Genomic DNA, 19,367 nt, shown 5'->3' with positions numbered 1-19,367 from the left:
CAACAGAGGAGAGATGGGTTTAAGGGGAAACAAAAGAGAAAGAGATAGTGGAGAGGGGTAATGAGGGCCTGAATTAGTGACATGGTAGCAGACAGGCAAAGGAGGGATACAGGAGAAGAAAGAGTGGTGACACACTCCTTAGGAAGATGTTCATGTTTATGGCTTCAGTGACTTGGGTAACTGAAATAAGTAAGGAACAAAAGAGGTGCTTCAGGTTTTAGGGAGAAGGGACTGAGGTCAGTTTTGTATACACTGAATTTTGTGATTTCTGTGGGCATTGAACCAGTTATGTCCAGTAGGCATCTGGATAAAAGAGTGTGATGTGTAGGAAAAAATATTCGGATGGCATGGTGATGCACATTTGGCAACAATAAGCATAGAGGCGACAGAGCCACAGGAATGAATGAAACCAGCTAAAGAAGGCATAAGGAAGAAGAAGGTTTCAGAAAGAATCAGGTAAACTGTAACATTAAAGGGGTGAACCAGCAGACAAAATCACTAGTACTCCTTCAAAAAGGAAGAAGAGGGAGAGAGACCATTTGTGTGGCATGGCAGGGCTGGTACCCAGTAACTGTGGTAGAGAAGTGAATGAAAGGTGAAAGAGGGGAGCGGTGACAGTTTCTTTCTCATAAGTGCCTGCCTGAGAATAGAGGAAACATGTTCAAAGTGGTTCCAGGATCAAAGCCCCAAAGTCAGCCATAAGACCACATGGCACTGATGGGGGCCAGGCTGATTCACCAACTGCACCAGCCAACAGCCTCAGTGGAGAAATGGTGAGAGGAAACTCACTGGGCAGTGCCGGGAAAGTGATGCAGCTGGACACTTCCTGAATGCCATGGAAATCAGATAGGAGGGGTAGGGAAGAGGATCCAAACAGAATGGGGCACTGGATTTGCATGGATTAGATAGGGGAAGAGGTGAAGGGAAAGTGAAGGAGGTGTCCGGGGTCCTCCAGGAAACAAAAATGTCAGCACATTCCAACATGAGCTAAGGGGACACTTCAGATAGAACTTCAGACTGTTGGTTCAGTGTGAGTAATAGGATTCAACACTATCAGCAAGGGCTGGGCTCAGTGGCTCACCACCTGTAATCCCAACACTTTAAGGAGCCTGAGGTAGGAGGATCGCTTGAGGCCAGGAGGTCAAGGCTGCAATAAGCCATGATTGCAACACTACAACCCAGCCTGGGTGACACAGTGAGACCCTGTCTCAACAAACAAACAAACACTATCAGAAAGGAAGGACACAGGTCTTTATCAGCGTGCACTCCCTGACCCATTCCTGGCTGCCATTCCTGGCGCCCTCCCAGGATTCAGAGTTGCTGGGCTCTGCCTGCTTAGCACTCACAACCCTGCTTAGGTCTCCAGGGGCAATCAAATGGCTGCTTCCCTTTCCCTAAGTGAAAGGCCACGTCTCCATCTGCAAAGAAAGCCACTCCTCTCATCTGTTTGCTTCCCTAGGAATGTGTATGCAATAAGAAATCTGGGGAGTGTGCAAATGGTAAATAGTAATATGCAGGGAGAACTGAAGAACAGGAAATAGGAGTGAAATCTAATTTAAACTGAGGAAATTAGAAAAGAGAAACTATACCATGAATAAATATATAATATTAAAAATCTAAGGGAAAAAGATAAATAACTAACTCTTGCTTCCAGAATCTATTCTTTAGCCTGGTGCTCCTCAGAACATATCAGAGTCCTATATCTAAAAATTGTTAGTTCAAGCTCCTTCTTTTCACATTTCTTCCCCTCCTTTTCTTTCTTTCTTTTTTTTTTTTGAAACAACTGGTAATCAATTTATTAAAATAGTTGACTTAAGCATCTGCAATGGTGACTTCCACCTCAACTCCTGGCTCAATACTGATGGAAGTAATCTGCTTAACAATCTCAGAAGGACTGTGCAAGTCAATGAGTCGCTTGTGGATTCTCATCTGGAAACGATCCCATGTCTTAGAACCTTCACCACAAGGAGTTTTTCTTGTAGTGATTCTCAAAGTCTTGGCAGGCATTCGAACTGGTCCTTTCACTTTCAGGTTCTTTTCCTTCGTGCCTCTGATCAAGTCAGCACACACCTTTTCCAGGGATTTAACGTTGCGGCTCGTTAGGGTGATTCGAATTCGGTGAATTGCCACCTCCGGCTCCACGGGTGTTTTTCCGGTATCCTTAAAAGCCATGGCTGCTGCACGGCTTCCTGACCGACTTGTTCCTCGGCGAGAGCGAACAGCCCCCTCCTTTTCTTTCATACAGATCAGGACTCAGCCAATGAAGGCAAGAGGGCAGATGCAGCCCATGACCTGCCCAGGAGCTAAGAACGGTTTTTACATTTTTAAAGGATTATAACAAACAAACAAAACCGAAGTAAAATACTCAACAGAGACTGCATGTAACCTGGGAAACCTAAATTAATTTGCTATCTGGCCCATCACAGGAAAACTTTGCCAATCTCTAAGACAGATGAAGACTCTGCTGCCCAGTAAGCCAGAGAGCCTACACAGCTATTCAGCAGCAGAGCTCAGACAAGAATCTGTTTCTCTTGGCTCTAAGTCCAGGGTACTTTCCCCACCACCACATCAAACATAGATGTGAAATAATTTCCACTTGAAGTAAGAAAAAATAAAGGGAGCCTTTAGGGCTTCCATAAGACCCACATAAATAAACTTTAAAATAAAGATTCTACTAATATTTTTTTAAGGACTCCCGGGAGAGTAATGTCAAACGGGAAGGAAATATTTAGTCATGTGCAGCACACACCTCTCCACTGTCCGTTCCTCCTCTCACCTTTCACTCTTAAAGTGTCTCCCGAAATCTGTTCAAGTCTCTGTCACCTGGAAAAGAATGCTTGTGGAGAAGAGATGTCAGGAAGCATGATCTGTTCATGCCAAGTGCCGGTACTCCACCCTTCCCACTCACAATCACACATATAAAAGCAAACTGTGGAGTTATGTGGCAACCCACAGACATCTCAATCACACCACCTGCAGTTAAGGCTGTGCCCAAAATGGTTTAACTGGTAATCCAAGTCAAAATGTCTCTATTTTAATACTTAAAGCAGCTTTATACGCAATCCAATCACGTAACCTTTGATGAAGTTAAATGTTCTAATCAAAACTCACCTCGAAACTTCCAAGGAAAATCCAAATGGTAATAGCCCCAGCACAGAACTTCCCATACTAACCAGACTATTCTCCATGCTAGCTCTCTACTTTGAATGATCATTCATTTAAAAAAAAAAAAAAAAAAAAAAAAAACAAACTCCTCTTGTGGCAAATACTGAGTATTATTCACTAGGAAAGGGCAGTGATAATTCATCTGTCTTTATAAATCATAACACATTCCCCATCATCTCATCAGACATATCTCAGTGTCTACGGCCTTGTTCTGTCTTGGAGCTGGCTGGTGCTGACCCCAACTGTAACAATATTATTAACAACATCAATAATATCCTAAAAGGCGAGAAGTCAAAATAAGATAAATACAAATGTCATATTAAATATTATTTTAGAATGTTATATTAAAATAGATTTTAGAAATCTAGTTTAGTTTTTTTCACAGAACTACTAAGACATAATCTTAAATAACAGAACCCAGGTACAATGTCTTTATTGAGTGTTCCTTCTATGTCCTCCTAAGGAAAACTCATATAAGAATTTTTTTAGAAAATGAAGAGAAGGTGGGAGGGAAGAAGAAAAGGAAGAAGGAAAGGGTGAAATAATAAGAAAAACCCTCAGCCAAATGCAATTCATGACTTTTCATTCCATTGTTGTTCCATAGCTTTTAAACTATATAGTATTATTTTTGTTATTTGTTAGAGAGTTTCACTGGTCTTTTGGGATGATGCACAGTGGAGGTCCCAATAACACTGCCTCTTATAGGACACCTGCCATGTTTCTTGGTCTTCTAATAATGCACTTTGTTCCTCATACCTCACTGTTGAATCAATTCATTTGTAGGTTCTTGTGGATTTCTAGTAAATACATACATATATTTTTTGAGATAAGGTCTCACTCTCACCCAGGCGGGAGTGCAGTGGCACAATCATGGCTCACCACAGCCTAGACCTTCCGGCCTCAGGTGATCCTTCTGCCTCAGCCTCCAGAGCAGCTGGGACTACAGATGTGCACCACCACGCCCAGCTAATTTTTTCTGTTTTTTTTGTAGAGATGGGGTTTCGCTATGTTGCCCAGGCTGGTCTCGAACTTCTGGGCTCAAGTAATCCACCTGCCTCAACCCTCCCAAAGTGTTGAGATTACAGGCATGACCCAGCCTAGGAAACATATTTTTAACCAATCACCAATTCTAAGAAAATTAACAATTAGTCTAGGGTGGCTATAGATATTATTTACAAAACCTAACAAACAAAAAAAAAGTAAAGTGTTTTTCTATTCTAAATAGAGTCTATTTATGACATCAATAAATTTAGGTAAGTTTAGGGTAGGGTAAGGTAGGGTAGAGTAGAGTAGGGTATGGTATGAGATGGATGGATGGATGGATGAATTGTGCATTTGTTCGTGGGTTTATTCCTAAAGTTCAATTTAACCAGTTAATTGACAGTTAATTTCTCACTGTTTTCATTGAGGAGAAACAATCCCTTTTGAGAGCCTTTTATCTTTACCAAAGTGAGTAATTGTGCACCGTCAGTAATATATTTTTCTGGCCATTATTCAACTCTCTGCTTAGCTAATAAATTTTCATTTCATCCTGGCAATTCCATTTTCATCCTGGCAATATTTCAGGGCAGAAGATCCACTCTAATAATAAACAACAGAATAAAGACAACTTTCCTGTTTCAGATAAAGATTTGGTCCTATTTGCTTTTGGTCTGTGTCTTGTTATCACTTCATAGTTAATTACAATAAAGAAAAAAGTTTTGATCTCACAACTGCCTCTAGTGTCTCTCTGGCTCCAGGTGTAGAATGGAGGAGAGTGAAGAGTCTGTGTGAGCGTGCTTGCCCCTTCTCTCTCTAATTCTGCACATCTGTCTCTTTTGTCTGTATTTTCTCTTTTTATCTCTTTATCTGTGTGTCTTTCTCTGACTTGTTTATTTATCCTGTTTCTATTTTCTACTCCTTCAATTCCCCATCCTTTCTACTGCACTTTTTCTCCTGATGGGCCCTTCTTATGGAAACAACTATACATTTATAATACTTTTAAAAAAAATTTACTAGACAGAATCTGATGTCCTCTGTTCTTGGGGGCACTGAGTAAAAGCTTTTTGTTTTAGCCAAATCTTTAGCACTTTCTCCATAAGCCACATCTAGTCCCAGCTCTATAACTCAAATTCTTGGCTCCTTTTCTCCAAATCCCATCCTTTCTTCAAAGTTCACCATCATTTACCCAGCTGCTTGAGCCAGAAACCTAGAAGTCATCTTTGAGTTCTGTTTCCCTTACGTCCATTTCAAATTCACTGGCAGATCTATAGGCTATCAACCCGAAACTATCTACTTCACTCATCTACCTTACCATCCCCCTCATAAAAGGCACCAGAATCTCTTCTGCAGTCACCTTAGTATCACTGCTTCTGCTCTTGCCTTCCTTCCACAGTGGCCAGAATGAAATTTGAAAACATAAACTTATGGCCCTCCTTTGCTTAAAGGCCTCCTGTGACTTACCACTGCAATTAGCATCTAATCCAAACTGCTATACAATCTGGTCCTCACTCATCTTTCGGATCTCATATTTTTGTTCCACAAACATGTCAAGCTCCTTCCTGCTTTTGGCCCTGGGCATGGTCCACCCCTCTGTCTGGAATGCCCAGATCGCTGCATGGTTGGTTCCTTATTATCATTCAGGCCTCTACTTAAATATCACCTCTTCATAGCAGCCTATGTTGACTTACAATCTAAAGTAGTCTCTGGAGGCAACTCTATCATACCACCCTATACTAAGGTTCTACAGAGCCACTACCAAATATTTCTTGTTAAATAAACTTTTTGTTTATTGCCTTGCTCTCCCAAAAGAATGTAAGCACCTTAGCACCTTTGAGACGGAGTCTGGCTCTGTCACTCAGGCTAGAATGCAATGTCGCAATCTCAGCTCACTGCAACCTTCGCCTCCCAGGTCCAAGCAATTCTCCTGCCTCAGCCTCCCAAGTAGCTGGGATTACAGGCGCGCACCACTACATCTGGCAAATTTTTGTATTTTTAGTAGAGATGGGGTTTTGCCATGTTGGTCAAGCTGGTCTTGAACTCCTGACCTCAAGCAATCCACCAGCCTCAGCTTTCCAAAGTGCTGAGATGACAGGAATGAACCACCACGCCCGCCGACCTTCCTATCTTATGCACTATCCCATGCCCAATAACCAGAGAGGTTCTAGGAACTTAATAAGCTCTCAGTAAATATTTGATAAATGAATGGATGAATGAAAATCCCACAGTCTTCCCCTACCAATCTACCCTACAAAGATAATTTTCCTTTACCAATGTGCAGCATTAATTTTAATGTCTTGCAACATCTCTTATATAGCTCATAGCTGCTTTAAATATTATTTAACATTGCATGACGTCGCCACCAACCACAAATACTAAATACATATCTCCTGGAGTTGAATGAATAAGGGCAGACAACACACACACAAAAATGCTTTTATCAGAAAATTAATTAGCCCATTTACCTGAGTGCTCTACCTCAATGGGATCCTTGCATTTCTGGGTGTCATATTGTATAGCTGCCCAGATGATTAAAAATAAAACTATTTGTGATACATTCTCCACAGAACATCCAGGTGGGTCCTAGGCAAAGTAGTATTACGTGCAAGTTGTTGTTGAAATGAAATAATTTGAACAAAAGACAGGGCCAGGAGCAGGGGCTCATGTCTATAATCCCAACACTTTGGGTGGCCAAGGTAGGAGGACTGCCTGAGGCCAGGAGTTCAAGACCAGCCTGAGCAATACAATGAGACCCCCATCTCCACACAAAAAAAATCAGTAATAAATAAACAAAAGACAGTCATGCAGGTATTTCACTTAATCTAAGATACAACTGGAGTAAAAGAGAAAGTGATAGATCTGATGTAGCTTGAGAAACCATTTAGAATTTTGTTTTTAGGGAGAAAGGCATTGTTTCTCTAAACATTATCAGTTGCCTTTGTTAATAATTAGGGTCTGGTGTCCTGGTTACTGGTCACTAAAGGGAGGGTGTCTTTAAAAGCAATGAATATTTTAGGTATCATCACCTTGCTTTGCCACTGAAACAATCTGCTGAAGGGAGAGGGGCCTTTATTTTGTAACTCTATCTTCTAGAAAGCTGACCTTACTAATGAGTTGGCCGGCTATCACCATTTACCACAACACATACAATACTCAAGTTCACAGTAGGTTCCATAAAAGTGGGAGCCACTCTTCAGTTTATAATCAGAGCCTATCTGATAAACAAAACAAGAATTCTTCATTGCCCATGCAGTAGCATGCGCGCATGCTGTAACAGCACTGCAGAAAAAGTAAAAATTATGTAGCACTTCCTGGCAGATGTGACATCTGATCTTTGGATTTGCACCATAAAACACCCTTAAAACAAGTAAAAATCTGGTGCAGTTTAATATCTGATCGTGTGTACTCGGTTGCCTATAAATAATGTAAAATGGTTTATGGACATCAAATTTAGAATTGTTTAAATCATCTCTGGAAAAAAAAAATACTATTTTATGGGCCAGAACACATGATCATCTTTCCAGAGGTAAGCAAACACTACTATTTTGAGATAACCCCTTATAGTTCAGTTTTTTTTAACCACCATTTCTTTTTTTAAAAAGTTTATTTATTTATTTATTTATTTATTTTCATTTATTTATTTTTAGAGACAGGATCTCACTACGTTACCCAGGCTGGACTTGAACTCCTGACCTCAAGCGATCCTTCCACTTCACTCTCCCAAGTAGTTGGGATTATGGACATGAGCCATCACAAATGCCACCGTCATTTCTTTTAACATTGTTCTGAAATGTATTATAATACATGAAATGCTCAGCTAATAACACATATTGTAAGCCATTAGAAAGCAGTATTTCTATGTTGCAATGTTCCTTATCCTGTCACATATATCCCCCCTCAAGCCATTCTTCTAATACTCACGTTCTGATCAATCAAATTATTAAACTGGTTCAACGGTAAACCTATACTTGCCTTCTGTTGTCGGAAAAAAAGACAAATCTGCTACTGCATGGTTTTCATTGAAGTTTTTAACAATTTTAAAGACAAAAAAAGAAGATTAAAAGAAAAAACGACTATGCCAGGCACAGTGGCTCATGCCTGTAATCCCTGCACTTTGGCACTTTGGGAGGCTGAGGATGTGTGGGTGGATCATTCGAGGTCAGAAGTTCAAGAACAGCTTGGTCAACATGGTGAAACCCCATCTCCACTAAAATATAAAAATTAGCCGGGCATGATAGCACACAACTGTTGTCCCAGCTACTCGGGAAGCTGAGGCACGAGAATGGTTTGAACCTGGGGGGCAGAAGTTACAGTGAGCCAAGATCATGCCACTGCACTTCAGCCTGCATGCCAGAACAAAACTCCATCTCAAAAAAAAAGAAAAGAAGAAAAAATTACTAGGAGGATGTTAGAAATAAGTTTGGTTTTGAACCTGATAAAATAAACATCCTTAAGCAATTAAAAATTTTTTTGAAATCTTCCTTCCAGAAATAAAATCAGAAAGGAGACATCTTTTCATATATACCTTTAGAGTCAGTCATAACCTTTGGTATACACAGTGAAATGAAAAGCCTATTTGACCTCATTCTAAAGTTGCTTTGGGAAAACCTCCAGAGCCTGGTGTCTGGGACAGCACGGTGCCTTTAAATGGCCTCCTCTTCCCTGGCAGGACACACTGGACTCCACATAAAAGACACCTTCAACCGGCAGCCAAGTGTCTGCAGACTTCGTTTCCTGAACATCCCTTGCTCAGCATTCCTTGCTCTCTTCTGTGGACCTGCAGTGCTCTCTGAGAGCTCCATTTGTGGATTATTCGCTTATAACTTTGGCCTGATAAATAATCCAGTCTCTCCCAGATTCCTCCAAGCCATCCTTTTGTATAGCCTTCTTGGTTGAACACACTCCACTAATTGCCTCCAGGGTGAACTCTCTCTGCTCAACCAGTCTGAGAGGCACCCTTTATATATTTCAGCCAAGGGTAAAACTGACCAGGCATATCCTGATCTCCCAGATGAGAACTGGTCAATGGAGACTCAAGGGAAAAGGGAAACTTGGAGTCTGTTTATGAATAAAGGGGCCAGGTGCAGAGGCTCACACCTGTACTTCTAGCACTTTGGGAGACCAAGGTGGGAGGATTGCTTGAGCTCAGGAGTTCAAGACCAGCCTGGGCAACAGAGTGAGACCCCATCTCTACTAAAAATAAAAAATTAAAAAAAAATTAGCCAGGCATGGTGGCGCATGCCTGTAGTGCCACCTATTTAGGATGCTGAGGCAGAAGGATTGCTTGAGCCTAAGAGATTGAGGCTGCAGTGAGCTATGATCACACCACTGCACTCTAGCCTGGGTGATGGAGTGAGACTCTGTCTCAAAAAGAAAGGAAAAACTGGACCAAATGGTATCCTGTTCTATACCTTTTCCTAAAAACCTAGTAACAATTTAGTAAATCAGTCAATACTCGTGTTTTAATCTAGATGTCAAATTCAGTACAAACATAAGCAATAAAAATAAATTAACTCACTTTAATTTCCTGATTCAATAGTTAAAGGCTCTGGTTTCATGTTACTGAGTTATGCAACTAATAAAACAACAATATTAAAGGAAGTTCTTAAAAAGAAAAAAAAAGCATCCACAGTTCTACAAACATAAAACACCAATGTACCACATAAATAAGTACAATTATTATCTGTCAATTAAAACTATATAACTATTTTTTAAAACATCAACTATTGATTTGGGGATATTCCTTTTCAGTCTTTTATCACATATGTATTCATTGTGAGACAAGATCTTTTCATAATTTGGTGTCTTTATGTACTTCTTTCCCACTTTACATCATGCAAATTCCTGCACTCCTTTCAAAACCCAGCTCAAATATGATGCCTTCCCCAAATACCTGCAGGCAGAGCAGTTGCTGAGCTCTTAAGGTCTCACAGCAGTCTGTTCATAACTCTATTGCAGCAGTAACTCTGCTGTGGTAGAATTTATCTGTGTTCACGACTATTCTCTGACAAACTGTACACTCCATTAGAGTAAAAACCTTTCTTTATTCACCTTTATATCCCCAGGACCTGATATATTAGCTGCTGAGTCTATGTGCAAAGTTGGAATGAAACAATTATGATCATGGTGAACATAAAATCTGGATTCAGCTTTAAGTTTATGTTATATCAAAAACATTATCTATTACCCATCTGCACCGACTGCTAGAAGGAAGAAGAAATTTGTTTGCATCACAGTCTCCCATAAGAGGTTACTAGGAAAATACAGAAGACTTAGACTCACGTGAGGCTTTTAGTAGGCAGCATTAAATCCTTTGGTAACAAGTCAAGGTGTCAGTTAATTACACACACACGTGCACATATACATGATGATATGGTTTGGCTGTGTCCCACCCAAATCTCATCTTGAACTGTAATCCCCATAATGCCCAAATGTCATGGGAGGGACCAATGGGAGGGAACTGAATCATTGGGGTGGTTTCCCCCATGCTGTTCTTGCGATAGTGAGAGAGTTCTCAGGAGATCTGATGGTTTTATAAGCGTCTGGCACTTCCCCTGCTGGCATTAATTCGCTCTCCTGCCACCCTGTAAAGAGGTGCCTTCCAGCCATGATTGTAAGTTTCCTGAGGCCTCTCCAGCCATGCAGAACTGTGAGTCAATTAAACCTCTTTTCTTTATAAATTACCCAGTCTCGGGTAGCACATTTATAGCAGCGTGAGAATGGACTAATATCACACTGTCCAAATGTGAAGGGGCCTACAGCACGGTGCAGGGTGCAGATCCCACCAGCATGCTCTTACACTCAGAGATAAAACCATGTCCACTAGGACAAGTAATTCGGATGAATTAAGAAGCAGCATGTAGAGTTGAGAAATGACTGCATTTAGGTGTTTAAAAAAAAAAACCTATGTTCAAGTTATTAGCTATATGATATTATTTGTCCATCAACAAAATATTTTTACACTTCGCTGGATGCTGGATATTCAGCGATGAAAGATAGGGTCCCCCTCACAAAACCACCAGTCTGACAGAAGAAACAGACAACAACAGGCAATCACAGTGCAGTATGGCTGGCACTAAGAAAGCACACTGGAGGGCTAGAGAAGCCTCCTGAAGGAAGTTAGGTCCTGAAAGAATTTAGCAAAGAAAAAAAGGCAACATGCAGGGGTAGGGACCTGTCTTTCCAGGCAGAGGGAATGACATGCATAAAGGCCCAGTGGCATATATAGAATAGGAATCCTGTCTAATCACCTTACACAGCAATTCTGAGGTTCAAATTGTAGGTTGATGTAGAAGGGTATATTCCTTTGCAAATGGTACTTATTCATAATACTTTAACATTAAAAACCAGTTTTGCAATTCTTCAACAATTCAGAGAATCAGAAAGTAGAGCTGAAGTAAAAAAAAAAAAAAATAAGGTAGTTACTCTACTTCAGAGCTTCTCAGCCTTTTTTCCATATTGTCCCTGTATCCATTTACAAGGGCTGCCATAACAAAGTGCCACAGAATGGGTAGCTTCAACAAGAGAAATGTATTTTCTGAGTTCTGGAGGCCACAGTCTGAGATCAAGGTGCCAGCAGGGTTCCTTCTGCTAGGCGTGGCTCCCTTTACCTTCATGTGGTCTTTCCCTCTGTATGTGTCTGTGCCCAAATTTCCTCTCATAAGGAAACAAGTTATATTGATTAGGGTCTGCCCATATGACCACATTTTATTTTAATGATTTCTTTAAAGGCCCTATCTCCAAATACAGTCGCATTCTGAGGTATTTGGGGTTAGGATTTCAACATACAAATTTGAAGGGAAACATTCTCCCAGCCAAAGGAAGCTTTTTAAACTTTTTTTTTCCTAATTAGCTCCCTTCCCCATGAAGTTTAAATCTCTCTTTGGGGTTACAGTAAGTCTGATCACAGCCACATGAACATACAGAAACTCAGCAAAATGTGAATGGATAACTACAGCGGGTTTACCCATATGATGGAATATTATTCGGCCATTAAAAGGAATAAAGCACTAATAAATGCTACAATGTAGGTGACACTTGGAAACACGCTAAGGGAAAGGAACCCGTGGACACAAAAGACCTCATTTTTAGATATTATACAATTCCATTTATATAAAATGTCCAGAATAGGCAAATTCCATAGAGATAGGAAGCAGATCAGTGGTTGCTAGGAGACTTGGTTGCCAGGGGCTTGGGGGAGGGAGTAACTGGGAGTGACTGCTAATGGTTTCTTTTTAGGGTGATGAAAATGGTCTAGAATTCACAATAAAAAATGATAAAAGGGATATTACCACTGATCCCACAGAAATACAAACTACCATCAGAGAATACTATAAACACCTCTACGCAAATAAACTAGAAAATCTAGAAGAAATGGATAAATTCCTGGACACATACACCCTCCCAAGTCTAAACCAGGAAGAAGTCGAATCCCTAAATAGACCAATAACAAGTTCTGAAATTGCGTCAGTAATTAATAGCCTACCAACCAAAAAACAGCCCAGGACCAGACGGATTCACAGCCGAATTCTACCAGAGGTACAAAGAGGAGCTGGTACCATTTCTTCTAAAACTATTCCAAACAATAGAAAAAGAGGGAATCCTCCTTAACTCATTTTATGAGGCCAGCATCATCCTGATACCAAAACCTGGCAGAGACACAACAAAAAAAGAAAATTTCAGGCCAATATCCCTGATGAACATAGATGCGAAAATCCTCAATAAAATACTGGCAAACCAAATCCAGCAGCACATCAAAAAGCTTATCCACCACAATCAAGTCGGCTTCATCCCTGGGATGCAAAGCAGGTTTAACATATGCAAATCAATAAATGTAATCCATTACATAAGCAGAACCTATGACAAAAACCACATGATTATCTCAATAGATGCAGAAAAGGCCTTCGATAAAATTCAACACCCCTTCATGCTAAAAACTCTCAATAAACTAGGTATTGATGGAACGTATCTCAAAATAGTAAGAGTTATTTATGACAAACCCACAACCAGTATCATACTGAATGGCCGAAAACTGGAACCATTCCCTTTGAAAACTGGCACAAGACAAGGATGCCCTCTCTCACCACTCCTACTCAACATAGTATTGGAAGTTCTGGCCAGGGAAATCAGGCAAGAGAAAGAAATAATGGGTATTCAAATAGGAAGAGAGAAAGTCAAATTGTCTCTGTTTGCAGATGACATGATTGTGTATTTAGAAAACACCATTGTCTCAGTCCCAAAACTCCTTAAGCTCACAAGCAACTTCAGCAAAGTATCGGGATACAAAATCAATGAAAAAAAATCACAAGCATTCCTATACACCAATAATAGATAAACAAAGAGCCAAATTATGAGTGAACTCCCATTCACAACTGCTACAAAGAGAATAAAATACCTAGGAATACAACTTACAAGGGACATGAAGGACCTCTTCAAGGAGAACTACAAATCACCATTCAAGGAAATAAGGGGCCCCAAACAAATGGAAAAGCATTCGATGCTCATGGATAGGAAGAATCAATACTGTGAAAATGGTCATACTGCCCAAAGTAATTTATAGGTTCAATGCTATTGTCATCAAGCTACCATTGACTTACTTCACATAATTAGAAAAAATGACTTTAAATTTCATATGGAACCCAAAAAGAGCTAGTATAGCCAAGACAATCCTAGGCAAAAAGAATAAAGCTGGAGGCATCATGCTATCTGACTTCAAACTATACTACAAGGCTACGGTAACCAAAACAGCATGGTACTGGTACCAAAACAGATATATAGACGAATGGAACAGAGCAGAGGCCTCAGAAATAACAACACACATCTACAACCATCTGATCTTTGGCAAACCTGACAAAAACAAGCAATGGGGAAAGGATTCCCTATTTAATACATGGTGTTGGGAAAACTGGCTAGCCATATGCAGAAAACTGAAATTGGACCCCTTCCTTACACCTTATACAAAAATTAACTTAAGATGGATTAAAGACTTAAATGTAAGACCTAAAATCATAAAAACCCTAGAAGGAAATAGGCAATACCATTCAGGACATAGGCATGGGCAAAGGCTTCATGATTAAAACACCAAGCAATGGCAACAAAAGCCAAAATAGACAAATGAGATCTAATTAAACTAAAGAGCTTCTGCACAACAAAAGAAACTATAATCAGAGTGAACAGGCAATGTACAGGATGGGAGAAAATTTTTGCAATCTATCCCTCTGACAAAAGGCTAATATCCAGAATCTACAAGGAACGTAAACAAATTTACAAGAAAAAAACAACCCCATCAAAAAGTGGGCAAAGGATATGAATAAGGACTCTCCATTTCCTTATCTGCACAACGAAAATTCAGGACTAGAAAGTAGCTATTAACTGGTAATAATTACAGAAGTTGCTCACCCATTATATGAATACACACGTTTCAAAAGAAGACATTTATGCAGCCAACAAACATATGACAAAAAGCTCATCATCATTGGTCATTAGAGAAATGCAAATCAAAAACCAAAACGAGATACCATTTCACGCCAGTTAGAATGGTGACCGTTAAAAAGACAGGAAACAACAGATGCTGGAGAGGAACGTGTGGAGAAATGGAAACGCCTTTACACTGTTGGTGGGAGTGTAAACTAGTTCAACCATTGTGGAAGACAGTGTGGCAATTCCTCAAGGATTTAGAACTAAAAATACCATTTCACCCAGCAATCCCATTGCTGGGTATATACCCAAAGGATTATAAATAATTATACTATAAAGACACACGCAAACATATGTTTATTACAGCACTATTCACAATAGCAAAGACTTGGAACCAACCCAAATGCCCATCAATGATAGACTAGATAAAGAAAATGTGGGCCGGGCGCGGTGGCTCAAGCCTGTAATCCCAGCACTTTGGGAGGCCGAGACGGGCGGATCACGAGGTCAGGAGATCGAGACCATCCTGGCTAACACGGTGAAACCCCGTCTCTACTAAAAAATACAAAAAACTAGCCGGGCGAGGTGGCAGGCGCCTGTAGTCCCAGCTACTCGGGAGGCTGAGGCAGGAGAATGGCGTAAACCTGGGAGGTGGAGCTTGCAGTGAGCTGAGATTCGGCCACTGCACTCCAGCCCGGTCCACAGAGCAAGACTCCCTCTCAAAAACAAAAGAAAATGTGGCACACATACACCATGGAATACTATGCAGCCATAAAAAAGAATGAGTTCATGTCCTTTGCAGGGACATGGATGAATATGGAAACCATCATTCTCAGCAAACTAACACAAGAACAGAAAACCAAACACCGCATGTTCTCACTCATAAACGGGAATTGAACAATGAGAACATATGCGTACAGGGAGGTGAACATCACACACTGGGGCCTGTCAGGGGGTGGGGAAACAAGGGGAGGAAGAGCATTAGGAGAAATACGTAATATAGATGACAGGTTGATGGGTGCAGCAAACCACCATGGCGCATGTATACCTATGTAACAAACCTGGATGCTCTGCACATGTATCTCAGAACTTAAAGTATAATTAAAAAAAAAAAAAGAAAGAAAGAAAATGGTCTAGAATTAGAGAGTGGTGATGGCTGCACAACTCTGTGAATATACTAAAAACCACTGCATTGTGCACAGTACAGGGTGAATTTTATGGTGTGTGAATTGTATCTCAACAAGGCTGCGTTTTTGAAAGAATTAAAGTAGAAGATACATGATGGAATTAAAGCAAATTTTTGTCTCTGTTCTTGTTCATTACCAGACATGAAGCAATCCTGACAAAGCGAATCAGTCCTCTTTGCCATAAACCATCTTTTACTAGTGCATTCACTCAGTTTTAATGAACACCTTTACAGCACACAAGGTAGAAAGCCTTAGGTAAAAAGAATTTATGAGAGTATAAGGATAAACAGAAGCATAATTTATGTTTCTTATATTATGAACCTTAGCTAGAGTTCACATTTTATCTGGGCCCAAATGTCCCAATTCTGAAACTTTTATAGGTATAAAAGAGATTGACCAGGCACAGTGGCTCACGCCTGTAATCCCAGTACTTTGGGAGGCCGAGGTGGGCGGATAACCTGAGGTTGGGAATTTGAGACCAGCCTGGCCAGCATGGTGAAACCCTGTCTCTACTAAAAATACCAAAAATTAGCCAGACGTGGTGGCACACATGTGTAATACCAGCTACTTAGGAGGCTGACGCAGGAGAATTGCTTGAACCTGGGAAGCAAAGGTCGCAGTGAGCTGAGATCGCACCACTGCACTCCAGCCTGGGCATCAGAGTGAGACTCCATCTCCAAAAAAAAAAAAAGAAAGAAAGAAATACAACCTGTGCTCACAGTAATTGCTAACATCACAACATATTTTTTTTTTTTTTTTTTTTTTTTTTTTTTTTTTTTTTTTTTGAGAGACGGAGTCTCGCTCTGTCGCCCAGGCTGGAGTGCAGTGGCCGGATCTCAGCTCACTGCAAGCTCCGCCTCCCGGGTTCACGCCATTCTCCTGCCTCAGCCTCCCGAGTAGCTGGGACTACAGGCGCCCACCACCTCGCCCGGCTAGTTTTTTGTATTTTTTTAGTAGAGACGGGGTTTCACCGTGTTAGCCAGGATGGTCTCGATCTCCCGACCTCATGATCCGCCCGTCTCGGCCTCCCAAAGTGCTGGGATTACAGGCTTGAGCCACCGCGCCCGGCCAACATCACAACATATTAAGGTAGAGGATACATACCCCAGGTCTCCCATTGACAAGGCAAATACAATTTTAGACAGATAGAGCCAAGATAAAAACAAGAAGAATGATCATCCATTACTTTCACCACAGGAAACTGATGCGTTTCTGCCCATGAAGTAAGAAAGTGTCTATCTGAAAAGATACTGGTTACCGCAGGTACACTTCACTGTCACCAGTGTCTTTTCTGCAAGAGATCAATTTGCTCTTTTCCTGGGTCATCTTAAGTTTATCCTAGTGCAAAAATTTTAGGAGAATAAGTCTTACCAAAAGTAAGTTATTTGATTCTTAGAAGTTGTCAGTACAAATGGGGCTATTATGTCATCTATTTTATTTCAGATAACATGAGGAGGATCCAACTTTAAAAGGCTTCTTTTTACGGCAAGGTAGTCAATGATAACAAAATGTCAAAGAGGCCATGCTAGACACACACACAACCTCTATCATCAGGGTTTTACCAGGGCAGCTGCTAGGCAAAAAAGACAGTTCTCTGCCTCTCCTCCTGAGAACCTAAAAAGGTATATCTGCCTGTGGGGACACACACACACACACACACACACAGCATAGCCCCTGGCATTCCTACAGTATTTATCCAGCAGACTCTTTCTACACAAGGAAAAGTCGCAGAAACGGCAGGGGGGCTGGAAGCTCAAAGTATTTGACCCCCCATCACAACCCCAAGCAGAGTAGCTGTAGCACCCAGTGTCCTGGGAATCATGCTAGAGAATTTCAAAGAGGAAGAGAGCTGTGTAGACAAGTCAGGAAGGAATTCTCAGGTGGTGCTAGAGCTGTTAAAATGGGCAAGGACTCAGATAGGGAGAGAGGAAGTGGAAGGAGTGTAGGCAAAGCTGGCCACCCTGAGCAGAGGTCACATCTGAGAGTGCTGGGTGAAAAGCACGGACCAGAAATGCACTGTGAACCAAGTAAAGAAGGCCTTAAGTGCCAAGCTAAGGACTTTGCTGATTTTTCTTTCTTTTTGTGTAGCTGAAGGGAATCACCATTGGCTCCAAAACATCTGACTCTCCTTTTCCTTATCTGCACAATGAAAATTTAGGATTAGAAAATAGCTGTTAACCAATAATAATTACAGAAGTTGCTCACTCATTATACGCAGAGCTGTAGGCTAAGCTTGTAGAAACATTATCACATTTAATTAAGCCCCTTCTAGTTCCGACCTGCTATGACTGTTTGAAAGAGTCCATCTCTCTAATTGATTCTCATTCCTCCTTTGATCTGGTATAGTCTCTTTTTTGGAGCACGGAAAGAGAAAGACTGAGACAGCTTCTTTGCTGCTCCAGGACTATTCTGGCAGCTTTCTATTGCTCATTCTTGAACAGGACAAAGGGTCCTCCCTATGCGTTCTTCTTTCCCTGATATATAATATTCCCTGGGGGAAAGTCATCTGAGGCTAGTTTAGAACAAAAGCTAACTGAGTGCCTTAAAAGTAGGAGCTCTCTAAACCCACACCTAATTTTTCTCCTTGATACTCAGAAAGGGAGAAAGATTCAGTGCTCTCTGCCAGACATCTGCCAGGATGAGTTCACGAGCTGGTCTTCCCTTATCACTGGCCCAATCTCTGCAGACAGGAGAGTCCCGGGACTAGCTCCATAAATTTATTCTCTTCTCTAGACACTGTCCCTGAGGATTTCAGCTGTTCTCACTGCTTTAAACACCATCTCTAAACTAAAGACTCTCAACTTCGTATCCCCGGCTGAGATCATTTCCATGAAATCCAAGCCCACTTGTCATTTCAACATCGACACGCCAATGTCTAACAGGTATCTGTATTAGTGTCCTAGGGCTGCAATAACACGTGACCACAAACTGGGTGGTTTAAACAACACAAGCTTATTCTGTCACAGTTCTGGAGGCCAAAAGTCTGAAATCAAGATGTCAATGGGGCCACGCTTCCTCCAAAGGCTCTAGGGGAGGACCCTTCCTTGCCTCTTCCACATCCCGTGGCTCCTGGCATTCCTTGGCTTATGGCAGCATCACTCCAATCCCTGCCTCTGTCTCCACACTTCTCCCTTCTCTGTCTCTGTGTCCTATTCTCCTTTTACAGGGACACCAGTCACTGGATTTAGGACTCACCATAAATCCAGGATGATTCTATCCCAAGATTTTTAACCAATTATATCTGCAAAGACCTTACCTCCAAATATGGCCATATTCTAAAGTTCCAAGTGGGCATGAGTCTCAGGGAGCAGGGGAGAGTCACTATTCAGCCCACCACGGCACTTAAACTGTCCAAAATCAAACTCCAGATCTTTATGCACAAAATCCATACCCCACTGTAGTCCTACCACCACAGTCAGGGCAAAAACCTTAGCATCATCTTTGATTCTCTCACACCCCACGTCCAAACTGCAAGTAAATCCTATTGGTTCTAACTCCAAAATATGTTCAGAATCTGACCCTTCTCCATCACTATTGCTCTGGTCCAAGCTGCCAGTATCCTTCTAAGTAAACGGTCTCCCTGCTCTTATGCTCCTTCCCCTAAAGTCCATTTTCAATACT

General features: G+C 41.2%; 2 protein-coding genes across 2 annotated transcripts in view; both read right to left on the bottom strand.

Annotated features, from left to right (window-relative positions):
- The window catches only part of CRACD (capping protein inhibiting regulator of actin dynamics), a 279,136-nt gene that overhangs the window by 241,274 nt on the left and 18,495 nt on the right, over positions 1–19,367 (bottom strand). The window lies entirely within an intron of this gene.
- Positions 1,779–2,230, bottom strand: LOC126955384 (40S ribosomal protein S20-like). Its single transcript, XM_050791881.1, has one exon. It carries the CDS (start codon positions 2,170–2,172, stop codon positions 1,813–1,815), a length of 360 nt encoding a protein of 119 aa, XP_050647838.1. The 5' UTR covers positions 2,173–2,230; the 3' UTR covers positions 1,779–1,812.

Source organism: Macaca thibetana, chromosome 5, assembly GCF_024542745.1.
Source record: "Macaca thibetana thibetana isolate TM-01 chromosome 5, ASM2454274v1, whole genome shotgun sequence".
Taxonomy (NCBI): Eukaryota; Metazoa; Chordata; class Mammalia; order Primates; family Cercopithecidae; genus Macaca; species Macaca thibetana.
Note: the sequence above shows the minus strand (reverse complement) of the source record. Positions and strands in the feature narration are given on the sequence as shown.